The following is a 17,334-nucleotide window of genomic DNA, read 5'->3' on the forward strand; positions in this document are numbered from 1 at the left end:
TGACTATGTTAAATAGAAAACATCTTGCAAAACATATTTCCATGCTAAAGATAGATATGCGGTATTTTGTACCACAGGTGTTTGGAGGCTCCTTAATGCATAATCCTTGTCTTCTCTTTTTCTTTCCTGAGCCCCTGAACCGTAGTTGTTGCTTACAATGCAGATTATGAGGCTGAAAGAAGAATCAGCAGGTGAAATTCCAGGAGTTGTGTCAGGCAGGAAGCCAGACAAAATGATCAGAATGATGGTTTTTTATGCCCTGATTTGTTTCTCGTATTTGCACGTGAGCATGTAGGGGTTGGGATTGCCAACATGTTATACTGTACCTGGATCAGAAACAATTGGTGGGTCCTCATGGCTGTAGCTAGGATCCTGCAGAGGCTGTTAATACCATGTTACCCTTTGCTGTCAATAGGACTGCTCGTGCAGTGTTTTTTGGGCTGGAGCCACAAATTTGTGCCCTGTGATGTATTTGAACCAGTCACCTTCAGGTGAAAATGGGTTATTATTTTGACAAATGTCATAGCCAATAGAAATCCACCGTTGAAGAAAACACTGTTGTGCAAGTGCTGGTCCAGTCCGTGTTTGGCTTTTCCCAGGCCTGGCAAGATCTTCTGTGACTGTTTGGCAGGCACAGTTCTTGCTGCTCCTCTGCTGATTATCTTGATCCAAAGCAGATGTCTCTTCCATGCTTTTCAAAGAACTGCTTTGCATTTTCATTTTGTGTTCACAGAAAAGAGAAAATAAGTTAACATGGTGTCAGCTTTATTAGCATTTTCAAAGAGGAGACAGCCCTGCAGACATCTGCTCTGTAGCTGTCAGTTGTGTGGTTGCACATATAATCTTGTGTGGTAACTGCTGATTATAGCTTGAGTGAATTCCTTGTACTGAGGAGATGCTCTTTTATGTTCTTCAGACATTGTTTCAGAACTGTTATTATGCAAAACTATGTTGTGAGGATACTTTTAAAGGAAAAAAAAGTATTTAAGTATTTTCTTATTTAAAGTCAATTCCATTTCTCTGCTGCAATAATGTGACATCCCAGACTTGAACTCATTTACTGCATCCATGTAAGATACACTTTTATTGTCATCTCTGTAATCTCAGTTTAGCATTCCAGGCAGGAATGAGTTTAGCAAACTTCAGTACTGAAAAATGTGTGGGAAAGAACAAGTCTGTATTTTGTATACAAAAGGGCATTTGTTCAAAAAGATAGGAATGGAAAATATGTTAATTTGGAATTTACAAGCTGCTTGCTGGTAGGAAGATACCTACCTAGATGTGGTTTGGACTCCATTTACTAAAAATGAAGTATCAAGGAAACAGAAGGCATGGCTTGGCTTAAATTCTCTATTGCTTCAGTTGGTTCATCACTAACAAGAATGAAAGGAAGGCACAGTAAGCACCTTCATGAAAAGAAAAACAATTACCAGAATCCCAGGGGATGGCTTGTTAGATTCAGAGTGCCTAAAATGGCTCACCTGCAACACCAGGTGGCAGTGCTGCCTTTACAGTCTTGAATAACTTCCATTCAAAGCCTTGTTCAGTACAAAGCTGTTGTTCTTTCCAGAAGCTGCTAGTTCTGTGGAAATAAAGAGAAATGTGGAACGTATAAATTGTAAGGTAAAATATTTGCCTTAGCCTTCCTTTATATTTTAATTGGATCTTTAAAATAAATCAAGGCTTTCCTTATATTAAATGGTTAGCCTATGAGTTAGCTCTGCCCATTATTCCCAGGACAAGTAAATTTTGCACCACATTTGTATCTTCTTTCGCTATCACTGGATCAAACCACTTCTAAGAATACAAGGATATAAACAAAATAAAAGTGACCTTATGTGGTGGTTAAACGTGCCACTTATTGATAATGTTCTACTTGTTGATGTGGCTACGTTCTGTGGATAGGTACACACTGTGAACCAAACTGATACTGTGATGATTTCCTAGGCCACCAAACTGGTGTTAGAAGTCATAACCACTGACTTGGAAGGTGACGGTCAGTATTTTCTCAGTCATTGTCCTTAATCACCCTGTTGCAGGCAGCAAGACACTGAGTTTATGTGAAAAAATGAAAATAAAAGTGAGCATGAAGTCTAAGACACCGATCTTCTAGAGACCACTTGCCTGGAAGTTTACCTCAGCTCATATTTATGGTTTGTTTTGTTAGTTTGTTTAAATCCATTAGATTCTTCAATATACAGAACTATGTTTTTAGAGAAGTTTAGTTTTGAAGGAGTTAATCTTGTAGAAATGTATTTTTAGGCAGTGTGTATGAGAGATTATATACAGTAGTGTCCTCTTTGGTAAGTAGTCACATAAAAGCACTTGCAACATGTGTCTGTTAAAATGAACATAGAATTTTGATCTGTCTGTTAAAATATTGATTTGGTTTATATACTAATGTTAGCACTCAAGTTTTACTACCAACAGTGACAGGAGATTTGGGCATTCACGTACTTGCATTCTAGTACTTCTGTCAGGTTTTTTTGACGAAGAAGAAGTTTTAGTCTTGATTGTTGAGTAGCAACAATGGAGAAAACTTGACTTACAAAAGGTAGCTGAATTATTTCAAACTGTGAATATGAGGAAAAAAAAGTCTGATTTTAGATGCTCTTCAGAGAAAACAAACCGGTAAAGAATTACTCGCTGCAAATTATTCTTATCTAGTTACTACCACAGAAACAACAGCTTGTATGGAAACAAAACTGAATTTCCCATTATCTTAATTTGTCTGCTATTCTTTTAGATTTAATCAACTTTCAATTTATTGTGACTCTTACACTGGAGTTGATTGATAAGTGCTTCATGTTGCTTTCCATACTATAGTTCTGGTGGAGAGTTCCAGCTTTGTAGGCAGCATTAAAGGTCAGTGATTAAAATTCTGTGTGTGAACTCTCCCAGAGGATGCTGGTGTATAATGGCTAACAGTCTTGTGATCTTGCATTCATGCCATTGTATTCGTTGGGTTTATATTCTGCTTAAGTACTCAGTGGGCTGTTCATCTTCATGAGCACCTAGACAAAAGAAATGCCAAGCTCAGGGCTTGAGTGTGGCCCAAAATGGCTGTAGGGATCACCTAGTTTTCAGAGTGATGCGTAACAACTGCAGTTCTGCAATAGATAAATGAACTCCCAATATGTGCAGTTGTCTGTTTCAGGCCCACATTGCTGTGTCCAGTATATCAGATTTTGGGACGAATACTTCTTTCCAGCTGTCTCGAAATGGAGATGAAGAATGGTGGATGACTGTTGGCTTGGTACATTTAGGCAAGGACCTAGGCAGTCTTTGTTCTGGATAAGTTGACTTAGTCTTAGCATCCCTTCTCTCTAACTTCTGTCACCACTGGGAAAGCTCCCAACGCCTTTGCCCGTGTGTGTCATCATGGTGTTTGTGACTGCTAGAGAGTTGGATAATATAGAGTCAAATACAGACACTTCTTGTAAGGCTATTCCCACTTAAATTTCTTTACCAATCAAGAAGTCAATCTGCTTTTTAGTGGTTATCTGGTGTAGCATGGCCTTGGTGGCCCACATCAGCTCAGCATCCTTTGTTGTCATCTTCATTTTCCAGGAACAGTATAAAACTAAAACTCCAAATTAAATTAATTTAACTTCCAATTAAATTCATTAAATGTAGCAATGGTTGGCTACCTGTTCAACAGTCAGAAGTTTCAAGTTGTGTATGGTTGAATTAATATTGTTATATGACTGCTGAAGAGAATGCTATAAAGTTAACAAGGTACTGGCACAGTGCTCAATTTGATTAATAGGATTTCTTTGTTTTGCTGTTTGTGACGGAAGAGTTTGTCAGTATGGTACTGCTGGTTTCTATTTCTCATTGTTTTACTGTAAAATAAAAATCCATGCCAAAAGCACTGTCCAGCATATGCTAGGCTTGAAACCAAGTGGGAATTCTGAGGACATCTGGTCAGTTGTTTTTTTTAGATGAGTTATAGTAGTTATATGAATTTCATCCAGCACATTATAGGGTAGTTTGCTTTCCCCCCATTTTACTAATAAGTTAGGATCATCATGTTGAGAACCTTTTAATGTATTATTTTCTGTTAAAGTATTTAACAATAATTGAAAGTACTGTTTTCATACAACTTCAAAATGAGATGTTAAAAAGTAACCAGAATTTGATTTTGTGGATACAGGTTCTATTCAAGGTTATATGATGGCTCTGCAGATTTTCCTGTAATGCCAGTTGATTAAATGTACTCTTTTTCTGCTTTCTCCAGCTGACTTGGCCCACTTAATGGACAGAACCTATGAAAGAAAGCTGCCTGTCAGCTCTTTGACAATAGCCCGGGTAAGAAAATAAATCCCAATCATGAAGTCATAGAAATGACTGTGGAATGCTTGTGTAATCAAATGAGCTGAGAAGGAATAAATGATATCACCTCAGTTGGGAGTTCTGGGATCATAAATGTCTTGCTATACTGTTACATGGCTGTATAAAGCCGTTTTATTGTTACTTTAGACTCATTAGTTAGTATCTGGACCGTAGGGTCTTCAGAACAAAATATTTCTTTTTTCTGTAAAATCAGGCCTCACTATTAGTGGGTTGTGTTTTTCCCTAGTATATGTTCCCAGCCTTCTTGTGGTTTCTGTCTTTGTGAGAGCTTTAATGCCTCGTCAGGCACTGCATAAGAACCCAGGATGCTAAGGGAATGCAATAAATTAACACCCTGCACTGTCTGTCGTCCTCCACTTCCAGACTTCTTTCAGTGAGGCAGAGGTAGACGTATTTTACCTCTGTAGTTTTCTTTCCTTGCAGCAGACTGAGGCAGAACAAATGCTGACAGGGGTTAAGCAAAGCCATTATTTTTACTTGAATTAGTAACCAGTTCCATCCTCTGCATGGGTTAATCTGGAGAGGGGGAGCGAAAGCAAAGATGTGAGCTGTGTTTTTAAGTTACCTGTGTAAGAGAGTTTGTATTGAAGAAGGAGAATAAATGTCACTTGTTTAAAAAAAAGAAAACAAACAAATTTCAGTCTTCAAAATTACCACAAAAAACTGAATTACCACCCTTGTACCTCAGTAATATCATTAATTAGGATCATTTGCACCACTGACTGAGGAGTCACAGAACCCTTTGTTCAGTTATAAGAGCAAGCATTTTTACCGATCAAGCATTCTTGATCATTGCTTCTGAGACAGGGTCCATGAGAGAAATGAGTGTTCCTCTCCCTTTTATTAAATAGCTTTATTCCTTTCCTGCATTCTCCTGCTTTGGGGTACCTTTTTTGTGGAGAAATGGCATTTTCAGATTGTCAAACAGCCTCACTTTCCAATACCTGAAGCTCACAGCAGATACTTATTTTCTAAAAGTTAGATAAAGGTCCCAGGCATGCTATTGCCACACTTAAAAAATGAGACCTATGTATGTGCAGCATGCAAGGATAATTAAGAAATGGGAGATCAAATACCAGTCAGCTGAAATTATTATTTTTAGCTTAGGATACAGAGAAGTACTGACCTTGAGAACATATTTATATGTTCTCAGCTAGAGGTATTATATTGGGAAGACTCTAGTGTTTCGGTGTCTTTATGTTAGTACAAGGTGCAGGAAAACAGGATGCACTTACCATAACACAAAGTCTGGGTGAAAACTTGGCTTGTATTTAGTTGATAGCACTGGGAATTTTGTAAGATTGCCTGAAGAAGACAGGGTTGTAAATGAAAGGAAAATTGTGTTTTATAGCATGGGGTTTGATTTTTTTTCGTACCAGTGTTTATATGCGTGGTGAAATGCAAAATGCTTTTGCTCTTGTCCTTCAGAATATATAGTAATAGGCACAACAGTCAACTTTAGAGAAAAAGATATTTTTTTGAAGAGAATTAAGGTATGTCAAGGCTCACTTAAAACTGTAGCAAACAAACCTAAGGACCTGAATGTATTCTTAAAATAAAGGATGTGATTAAGAGAAAAAATTCAGAAGAGCACCAAAAATACAGGATACTAAACTCTGGAGACTTAATCCTCAAATGGTCTGCAAGTTGCATAAAGTTTCTGAGAGGTGAGGAAGGGAGTTGTCTCAGTTTAGAAAGATTTGACTTCTAGCAGTTTAGAAGAAACCAGAGTTAGGAGCAAGCAAAGATGTGAAGAATTCCAGTACTGTCAGACAGCTAAATATGCTGACAAATGTATTTTGTTATTGCATTTTCTTCTAATATGCTTTGTGAGTGCTCCATCTTGAAGCTTTTGTTTCTTATGTTTTAATCAGTTTGTTGACAACATTTCTTCACGAGAAGAAGTGGATCAGGCTGAATACTACCTTTACAAGTAAGCATCTTTTCTCCCCAGCAAGAACTTTGAGTCATACAAGTAAATACCATGAAGTGTTGTCCTTTGAAGAAGACTGACCCTTTACAGACCCTTGATTTCTCTCTAGCAAAGTATGCTCATCTGCTTGTCTTACGACTCACACCTAAGGGCTTTCTTGGTTGTTATGGCTGTCCTCCTCTGGACCTCTGGCATTGATTCCTGTCAGGCATGTTAGTCTGAACTACTGAACAGCCAATGCAACCTCCAGCTGTGGTTTACATTAGAAATTATAAGGAATTATGTTTGTTCACAGCTTTTCCTTCTGATAGTTTTTTATTACTAAGTCATTATTTATCTAAATTTGCTATATGCATATTTGTGTGTTTATGTATAGGACTCAATGAAACTTGTTTCCTTGGAACTAGCAAAAATGAAAATGGGCATCCTATGGTAATGATCAGGTCAAGGTTGAATGAAGTGTAGTTTTTATCCCCTTACTACTTTCGTGTTTCCCAGATCAGCTGTGTGGTTCACCTTATGCGTGAGTTGTTAGGGTTTTCTGCAATTATTCTTGTGTTGAGTGAAGTGTACAGGGTACCTTTACTGCTGGTGTTAGGTTGAATGCTTGCTTGCTTGAAGTCAATACCTCTCAATATTGACTTTAAGAGGGCAAAAATTCTTGCTGATCACTAAAACAAATTAATTCCTTTATGGATGGTTGCACACACACGTTGAAAACTAAGTCTGAAGAGATGGAGAGAGTAACTCACGTTGTCAAAACGTGTGAGAAGGCATCCTTACAAATAATGTCAGGTTGTTATTTGTAAATAACAATGATTTTTATTTTAATTAAGATGTTTGCTGGATGGCTGTTTTAATTGAATGCATAGTTTTAAATACATAATTTCATTAGAATTCAAATCTCCATAACTCGCTGATACTAATGGGACAGTATCTGAAACTAGTAATATCCTGTAGTGAAAAAATAAAAATAGGAAGAATCTCTCACAGAGGGGAAGTTAGTGGAGCTTTCATTCCTTTTGATCAAGATTTCCTTAGTCGTGTCAGAATCTGTGGTCAAAAATGAATTTTGCATCCTGCAATGGCAGAGATGAAAACAGGACAAGGTAAAGCCACTTTAATGCAAGCCGTCTGGTACCTTTGAGTAACATTATTGAAGATTGAAAAGTATTTTGTGCCACACGTACTTAAGCCCTCTCTGATTGAGTCAGGGCCTCTATGATCAGGGATGTCAAGAGACCTTTGATTTCCCTGACATGCAGAGGCAAGTGAATTACTAAGTCTCAAAATGGTACAGATAAAATCCAGATAGTGAGACATCCATATATAATGTATCTTTCAGGTTCTTTATTCTTACATGTTCTTTCTTTTTGAAAAAAGTTCAAGGAGAGTGACAAAAAAATAGAAGCAAGAAAATGGTCCATAGTAAGAGGTAGAGAATGGTATGGGAATCTCCTAACATGTAAATATCCTTTTTACTTTTCATCTGTACCTGGCTAATTCATCAGTTTAAAATACAAGGTTTCTATCTTAAGAACACATCCTTGTGTAGAGAGTTGCAGTTCAAGAATAATTACAGTTATTTACCATTTCCCTAAGAAATAATTCTCCCATGGCTGGTGAGAATATAGTTATGTGCACATCAAATATGATCATTTGTATCAATGTGGAGAGAATAGAGAAGTACTGATGTGTCATATGGCTTGTCAGACATGCTTTAGCTGGAATTTTTCTTTGTGTCTCTGCAATGCTGCTTTGTTTTGGTGTTGCAAAATGGTTAGTCTTTTGGTGATGTTAGCAACGTTTTTCAGTTCATTCCAGCATCGATCCATGAAACTGTTCTCAAAAATGCACATATATACAGGTAGTGATTGGTATTTGCAAGACCCCTTTAACTGGTCTTTGCACTTAGACTGGAGTTCAAATGAAGGACGTGTTTATAAAGATAGGCCTTTGCATCTGGGAGCATGTTTGGCACAAAAAAGTCCTGAAAAAAGGGCCACACCAGGAGACATAAATGAAGGGGGTAGAGAGGGAGAATTAAGGAGCAGAGAAGCTTTGACAAGTAATCTCTTTTTATGCCTTCATGAGAAACAGTTCCAAGCACAATTTTTGTACTTTATGTAAGGAGAATAAGCTTTTAAAAAGGAGAAAGGCAGTGTAAAATAAAGACTGGTTTTGTGTCCTCTGAGGTATACAAATCCATTGCAAACAAATGTCATGTACATGGTCTGGTAAGTTGACTGTATGTGCATTTTCCTGAACATAAATGAGAGAATGCTCCCAGAGTCCTGTGTTTTTCCCCTTAACTGCTTGTAGAGTATAAAGAAGGGATTTTGATATCTCTCCCCAGTGTTTGGTGCCTCTGGCAACCTGAGGTGAAGGGTAGTCAGTTCCAAGGCCCCTACAAGGCTGGAAGATGTTCCTGGTACAAAAGGCAAAATCCCTGCAGGAAGAATCAGGGGAAAGTATGCTTGCTATCTGGAGGTTTTCTGAAGACAGGAGTGACAGAACTTGTAATCGTTAGCTTTGTAGACTGGAGAGTTTCCTTCTGTTATGTCAGATGTTTCAAAAAGTAGTATTCTGGAGCATTACCATAATGCATTTAGGGTTCTGAAATACAATATATGTATTATATCTAGACCTGTTTCAATTGTCTATCCTTTTAAAGCAGTGGATCTCCAACCATACTGTCTCCACAGAGGCTCTTGAGCTCCCAAGAATAGCTGTGTGGAAACTGCTATGCCACATTGTGAAACATGTCAGTAAGATGGTAAAGGCCAGTTTGAGGCATGACGTCATCTGCTTTCAGTGCTCCTCTTTTTGTTCTCTTCTGAATACCTCCCCCCCTCTGTTAACTGTCAGACTTTAAAAAATCCTTTCATCTCCTAGGATCCCAGCAAAAATTCTAATGAGAATGCAGAGCCCTTTCAGCTAGATCAAAGATCTGCAGTTCGCCTTACTTTGTCCTGTCTCACTGAGATGTCACTATTTCACACATCAGGGTGTTTTTCATATGATGGAAACATTAGCATAATGGAAGGAGGTTTTGTGGTGAGGTAACTGCTGATTCTGTATGTAGGTTTTTGCCAACAAAGATTTTCAATGGGTATGAAAGCAATTGGTGAAGTTTTATGTTGAGATTCCTCAGGAGAATTTTTAATTGCATTGAATGCATGACCCACTGTAGATAAAAGTATACACACTATCTGCAGAACACGTTTGTGTGTGCATGCGCTCTGCAAATTCTTGCACAATCTACCTAGATCTTTTTATTACCTTTCTGTGATTGATAATTGCTTTTTACCTGGACTCCTTACTTGATTATAATCACAAAATGGGACAATAGTCTATTAGAAGTTATTCTTAGATTTAAAATATATATATATATGTAATATCTTCATAGAATTGTTTAGATTGGATGGTAGTAAGTTACAGCTTTGAAGCCTGATTTCAGCCTTTAAATCATTTTGGGACTAAGATGGTCCCAAAATACTCTATATATATGAAATTGTGCTTATTCCTTAAAATGCCTGTTATCAGTAGTTAATGCAACATTACATGCAAAATAAGTTTCACCTACACTGTCTGTATTTGCATGTCTGTTTTGTGGGTGCGGAAGTTGCAGTTTTTAGTACTTTCATGCCAGTCAGTCAGTTCAGTGTCTGAAAATGTTATTACTATAAAGTATTGTTTATAATAAATTATCATAATGGACCAAAAAATATGTATTCCAGAGTTATACTTTACATGGCATTCATTCCCACTAGTATGCTATTTAGTTTCTGTATACAAATCTACTTTATGTAATGAATACCATTGACCTGTTCCAACACAAATATAAAAAGGAGAAGAGACAGTCCTGTAACATATTTAATTCTTCCTTTGAGGTGTTTTCTTTGTCCTAAAGCTGTAGCCAAAATAGACTTTGTTAGTTGATCAGATCTTGGTTTTAAGTCCCTCCAGAGAAATATGTGTGTTAAAAAAGAGGTGTAAAAATAAATGAGTCAGAAATATCTGCCTACTATTCAAGTTATGCAGCAGTTATGTTTTGAGATGGTATTGAGAAGTGGTGCAAGAGAAGAATACACTTTTGCAGGCAGAATGATACTTTTTACCAGTTTGGACACCTGCCTCAGCTGAGCAATCTAAAATAAGTCTGTTTGCAAAAAATTTGGGCTGCTCTTTGGCAGGTTGGGGGACAAAAGGAAGGGAAGCACCAGAGAGATTAACCTCATTAGAATGTTTACTCATTTTCATGTGAATGACAGAAATACCAGTGTTTAGTGCTGTTTCACTATGGTTGTCAGTGTGTGATGCTGCTTTATGTGAAGAAATATTGGTCGCTATCCAAGCCAGTGCTGTCAGATGTAAGTGTTCTGATTGTAGAGACTCCGCCACTTCTCTGGCTCCAGCATTCACTCCTTTCTGCACAGAGAGGCACATGTTCTTATTCTCCCTGTCATCTTTCACAATTTCTTTGTTGTCATTGTCTCTCTGTGGTTTTTGACAGCATGAGCTGTAGGAATCGACAGAAAAAACAGCTAGTAACCATATTTCAGAACCTGGAGCCAAATTTCAGCGAGCCTTATCCTGTAACCACATCTAATTCAAGTGGGTGTGCTCAGAGTAACCATGCTGTGCAGCGCAGGAGAACTCTCAGTAAAGGTACAACACTGGAAAGCATTTAGAAATATTTCTTCCTGTAATACATGTCTTTTCAGTCACCTGCTTTGTAGTTCATCTGTCCTTTTTATAGAGTTTCCTTTAAACTTCACAGAAACTGGGCAAGAATATCCTAGGCACTGCATATAAAAGCACAAAAAGTTGGAAGACTTTCCTTCAGCACTAGTCTCTTTTTTTTTTTTGGTGCGTTGCCAACAGTAAAGGGATAAGCATTTGGCTTTTAAAAGCTTTATATTTAAAACAAGAGGAAAAAAAAAGGATTCTGCTACAAACAGAATGCAATATCAACATTATGGGGTGGTTCCCTCCTCCTGCTCTGCAAAATTTCTGGAGTCGTTGGGAAGATAGGCCTGTCAAATTCAGAAATTAAAAGAACTGACTCAATCCACACTCCATATGGATACATTTTTCGCTTAGTATTGGGAGAGAGGCTTTCATTATAATTCTTGCAAGAAAAGAATATTAGCAGAATTTTTATATCCTTCTTGCCAACAGCAAGTGTTGGCTTTCAGATGTCCTGATTCTTTGCATAGCTTGCCACAGCTGTTATATTGAAAATACTCTTGGGTTAAATGTACATGTTGTAAAGCTGATCCACTTACCTGGATTTACTTTGTATTTTCTGCTACAATTGTTTTCTCTTATTTGTAACTAAAGTAAGGCTTCTAAGAAAGTGGGATTGGACATCCACTAAGAATGAAACATTCCAGGACATATTACACTGTAGGATAACATGGAAAGGGATTTGTGTCTGCCTGGCTTTCTATTTCTTTTTCTTTACATTGTGTGAAGAAAAATTTCACTAGTAAAATCTCTGCAAGCAGTTTCATGTTACTGTTGGTTTTCTACCATGGAAGCAGTATCAGATCTTGTAGGGTGCGTGGAAGCAAAGCTGGAACCAAAGCATCTCTGACATTCCAGTGCCTGAGAATTCCTGTTCTGTACCACACTTACTAAGAAAACCATCAGTATGGTTGAATGATGTCAAGTTATGTACTACTTTATAGGGCAGACTGATGGAGAGAAGGCATTAAAATGTTTTTTCCTGTCTTACCTTGGCCAAGTTGTGAAATGCAAGGCTTATGCACTACTTCAATGAGAACTTCCCTTCATTTTACCATGTACAATGAAAATCATTGTTACGTTTAAGCTTGCTGTGTTACACAGGGCTTTTAAAATGAACATGGTCTGATCAACCATGTAAAAAAGGGACTGCACCATATTATTGGACTTTGTAGTAGTCAAGAAAAGCGTTCTGTGCTATGTTGGTAACAGTGAAGATGTTCAGCTTAGTAATATGACGCAGTAGAGTGGATCCAGTATGATCTGTTGTGCTCTGAGAATAGGTGTGGTTTTGATGCATGTTGCTGCATAGTATGTAGTAACAGATAGCAGATGTGATGCAGGTTCCAGAAGGCGAAAGCCTTTGGAAATGGAAAGAGCATTTAAGATGACCATGATAAAGGATGAACTAATACACCACAGTTACACATCTGACCTTATTTTGTTCTATTATACACCATTTTATATAAAGTCAGTTTATAACAAAATTAAAATTATTGTGATGCATCTTTCTTTAGCTTGTGAATGACTGGGCATGTTAATTTTCAAACACCTGACTTTTTTATTTACAAAAATTGATGGTTTTGCTTTTGTAGGACTGAAAACATTTGGTCAACAATTGGTTACCAGATAATTTAGAAAATTATCTGATTATATCCAGCAGACCATAGATTTCTTTTTGGCTCCAGTAATAAAGAAATTGGAAAAGCCAGCTTATGTTGCTTGATTCCAGTGGCTCATCTTTTTTCGAAATATGTCCATCTTCTTCAGAAACATCCAGAATTATTAGAGTGCAGAACAAAAATGAAAGTAGGTACATTAAGCTTGTATATGTGCTTATTTCTGCATATACATTTGTGCCTGTGAAAAAGTGTTCTACTCCCTAAGGGCAGAAAAGGCTTGATTGCAGACAGACCCACAAAACAATGTTTTGCTGTAATTGAATAGAGTAATATTGACTCAGTAGATAAGCAAAGGTCATGGATTAACATTTTCCTGGGGTGATTTCTGAGGTTATTACTCTTTCTCATTGTTTTACAGAAATGAGAAATTAAAGTGTGAATTTTTGAATGTAAGATACCCAGTAGCAATGTGAAAAAAAAAATGGTTATTTGGGGTGGGAGTTTTTTTGTTTGTGTTTTGTTTTCTTTTTTTGTGTGTGTGTGGTTTTTTTTTTTTTTTTGGTTGGCTGAGGTTTTGTTGGTGAGCTATTTTTAAAGATGCATTCTCCGGATAATCTATCTATATTTTCTGCTGGAATGAGTCCAATTTAATTTTTGGTGCTTCTCTGTACCAAGCACTCAAGTTACTCTGCTCAGGTACCCGCAGCTGTTCCTTCTGCCATAGACTCTGTTATTTCTTTCTATTTCTGACCTCTACTTGGTAAATCTTTGGTTCCTAGGCAGATTAATCCCTTCCTTACCTTTTTCTTTGTTTGTGGTTTTGTTGTTTTGTTTGGTTGCTTGGAGTTTTTTTGTGGAGGGCATTGGTGGTGGGGGAAAACAGTATGGGGTTGAGAAAAGCTTGGATAGAAGTCCAAGCCTCTCTTATTAGCTAATCACATCCCCTTACCTATTTCCTAAAATCCTGACATGTCCCCTGTCCCTGAAGGAGAATGTCCCCAGGCTTTACAGCTGCCTCTCTGTCTTCCCTTTGCTACCTCAGTTTGAAAGCATGGGGGAGCTTGTCCAGTGTGGAGTTGGTTTCAGAAGTAGTAGTGTGGCAGCTCTCAGTGGTTGGTTTCCATCTTCACCACCCTGACTTACTCCTGTGGGATGCTGGGCTGCACATCCTTGAAAGGTGCTGAGGTTGTCCTTGCCTCCCAGCTTTAGTCTAATTAATGATCATGTGCATGTGTGATGTGCCAGGTCCTCAGCTGATTGAGGGGGAACCACATATTGTCTCTCTGAACCAGGTGAGGATTTGATCCAGGATCTAGTTCAGGGAACATTTAATCAGCCAGCAAAGAATGCTTTCTTGGGTTTGTTGTTAAAATTGGAAAGGGATATACTAGAGAGCAGCTGGTAGAAACTCCCGTTTGCTCAGCTGTAAATGTAGACACAATAAATAGTCCTTTCTCTTGCTGAAAAATGAACAGGGATTTTGGTTATTTCACCCCCACTCCACTGTCTTCATTCTAGGGCTTGTCAGGCTTGCAGTACGGATTTTGGCAACTGGCTTTCAAGCAGATTTTCACCTTTATGAGAAAAATCTTTTTTTTTCAAGAATTGGTGGGGATATAAAGCTGGCTTTAATCTTTAAAGTCAACTAATTCTGATCTCTCTTCTGTCATTACTGTTTTCATTTCACAAAGGGGAAAAATACTCCTTTCTTCAGTCCAAGTTCCATTAGGGAGTGAGCAGAGCTAGACTAAATAAAGCGAAAAGCAAACTAGATGGCCTCTGGCAGCAGACATCTGGGAGTAAAACGGACACCATCACCTTCCGCCTTGTCTACACTTTTTGTGCCAAAGCTCTGACAAACCAGACTGGCTGCTGGTGTGTGTAACTGGGGGTGGACAAGGTATGGCAGGTATTGTGAGAGCACAACAGAGGAGCAATTGGAGTGGGAGTGGTACTGTCTGCTTTATTGGCAAAAGGGTTTCTTTTTTTGTCATAATTCAAATTACTGTCCTCCGGTGATCACCTCTTTTTGCAGTTTCCCTTGCCTAGATTAAATCATAAAGTGGCAAGTTCCTCTTGCATAAGATACTACTGTGTTATTTTGAAAGTCATGATTCATTAGAGAAATAAAAGAAAGTCAGACTTAAATGAGTGTGGTATTTAAATACCACATAGTTGTAATGTTTTTCCCTCTTGCAGTGGGTAATATGACATATATAAGAGCCCTGTACCATGACTTGCAGAACTGTGTGCTTTTAAGTGTCAGTTTAGGGCCTGAATACAAGATCTGAGTAGGCCACTGCAATAAGACAGAGTAGCAGGACATCCTGGCCTTGCATTACAGAATGATCATCAGCAGTACCAAAACCAGTAGTGGGTTATCATAGAATCACAGAATATGCTGAGTTGGAAGGGACCCATCAGGATCATTAAGTCCAACTTTTGACCCTATGCAGGTCAAGAATCACACCACGTGCCTCAATGTTGTCTAAACGCTTCTTGAAAGCAGACGGGATTGGTGCTGTGACCACTGTATTTCTAACTAGCAGTCTTGGCTGTATTCCTGTCTCAAAAGGGGAAAAATTACAAAATATCCCTTTGCATTATGAAGTCTCCTGCCTGTTTTGGGTAGCACAACCTCATTTTACTACACAGCTTGTAGCTACCTACGCAAGGGAATATTTGTCCTGCAGTACATGCAGTACTTAAAGGGAAGTACCTGCTGTCTCTCTCTTTAAATAACAGATCTGACTGCACAATCTTTTTCTGAAAAGAGTAAAACAGTAACAAAGCTGGTTAGAGCCCACAAATTTCAAGCTGCCTGACAAAATGCTTGATCCAGTTTTGCCATGTTTATCCTTGATTCATTTCCTGGTCCATGTGATTGATGTGATACACAATATGGATAAAGGACATTTCTGTCTCAGTGGTCTTAGGAGAAGTTAAGTACTAAGAGATATGCTGAATATAAGCTTCTGAAGTGCTGTCATTGGGTAACTTACAGTGGTTAGGGAACAGATAAAAACGTATTAAGACACAAAAAAATACCAGTAAGCTGTTGTTCATTGAGACGTGACATGAGAAGTAAACAGATTAATGGTGAACTACCTGGTAGCCAAGACTTGGCTGTGCACCAATAGTTGACCTTTTGGAAATGTTTGCCTTTTTGACAGTGGTTGTAGCTGAAACTACAGGTATCAGGTGTTTTGACTTCTTTGTTGCAGATGTTTATGTTTAATATGAAAACCTTATTTGTTTAACTTGACAACTTACATAACTGATATATGCCATTTTTTACAGCTTTGTGTTAATTGGTTTTCAAAGACCCAGGTAAAAGATTCCAGCAGAACTGACCCTTTCTTGAGCCTTTAAGCAGCAGGTTTTGTCCTGACACACTTGGAAATTGCTGAGATTAAAAAAAATTACCTGAAGCAAGAAACGTGTGTTGTATGGTTCTTAATTTCTCTATGTTTTTGTATGCCAGGATACCAGGAAAAGATATAATTAATGGAAGAGTTGGTTTTAAATTAGGCTTTATTGTGGTTGCATGGGGACAAGGAAGGGCACTAGAGAGAGTCTTATCAGAATCGCTATGGCAACAGCTTACTTAATCGTTCCTATGTTTTTCTCAGCCTATAATATTCTCTATGCAATCACTAGATTATTAATGGCATTTATATTCAAAACCAGTAATTTTACCTGTAAGTCCAGAAGTATTTGTCACAAAAAGCTGTGTCCTGTACAGTCAATAGTTTAAGGAAATATCGGGCTTTTGATTATTGTTATTATTATGATACAAGTTTTCCTTTTTCATCTTAACTGTTACTCTTAGAGTGAATTTCAGCTTTATGGTAAAAGTAGTATATATTCTTCATGTGTGTGAGAAGAAAACTGGATTCTTCCCGACTGTCTTTTAAGAAAGGAGTGGGAGAGGTGAAGGGAAGTGGATAATTCTATTATCCTAGGACGAGGAGAAAAATAAAAATACTTCATCAAAGAGTCTGTTTGTTTGGTTTCTTTCATTGCAGTTCACTTCATCATTCTGTTAAGCCAAAAAAGGGGTTTACTTTTTTCATAGTTTGCATTTGAAATTAAACTTCTGAATGTCTAGAAATTTATTTTCTGCATGAAATGAAAACCAGGCATCACCACCTTTTTTTGGTAACAGTGTTGTTTTATCTACCAGTCATGCTGAGGATACCCAAATGACCAGTTTTAGTGAGCTTGCTGGCAACCTTCTCTTTAACCTAGAACACTGACATGTGTTGATGCTGGATTTTTAAATGTTAAGACCTTTAGTTTCTAGCTAGGTAAGGCCTGTTGAGGCATGCACAGCATGCTCAACCAAGCTGACACAGAAGAAATCCTGACCTGTGTTCTTCTTAGAAGTGAACTTCATTGGTGTCCTGCCAGAGAAAGCAAAGTTCTGGAGTATTTTGAAACTCCATAACTAGAGGAGATTTTTAGGAAGCACAGCCTGGAAGCATTTTCCCAGGGACAAGGAGCGTACAGAGTGTATGTTGTTTGAGCCTTGGCGTTGCTTTCTCAGTCTGGTTATGAACTGATTAGAATGAAGGTTTTAGACATTTGAGGTGAGCCCATGGGATGCTGAAGTTGATTGACTAGTCTGAAGTATTCCTCCTCTGTGCTTTGCTATTGATTCTGGAGGGG

General features: G+C 37.9%; 1 protein-coding gene across 3 annotated transcripts in view; it reads left to right on the plus strand.

Annotated features, from left to right (window-relative positions):
• Window positions 1-17,334, plus strand: part of MRPS27 (mitochondrial ribosomal protein S27) — a 39,158-nt gene that overhangs the window by 2,720 nt on the left and 19,104 nt on the right. For all 3 annotated transcript variants that reach the window (XR_004354431.1, XM_032675272.1, XM_032675271.1), the window contains exons 3-4: window positions 4,241-4,311; window positions 6,231-6,289. Coding sequence is in view for 2 of the 3 variants with exons in the window: in XM_032675272.1 (XP_032531163.1) it covers window positions 4,241-4,311; window positions 6,231-6,289 (130 nt within the window). In the remaining variant the exon portion in view is untranslated. The remainder of the gene's footprint in view (window positions 1-4,240; window positions 4,312-6,230; window positions 6,290-17,334) is intronic.

Source organism: Chiroxiphia lanceolata, chromosome Z (genome assembly GCF_009829145.1).
Source record: "Chiroxiphia lanceolata isolate bChiLan1 chromosome Z, bChiLan1.pri, whole genome shotgun sequence".
Lineage (NCBI taxonomy): Eukaryota > Metazoa > Chordata > Aves > Passeriformes > Pipridae > Chiroxiphia > Chiroxiphia lanceolata.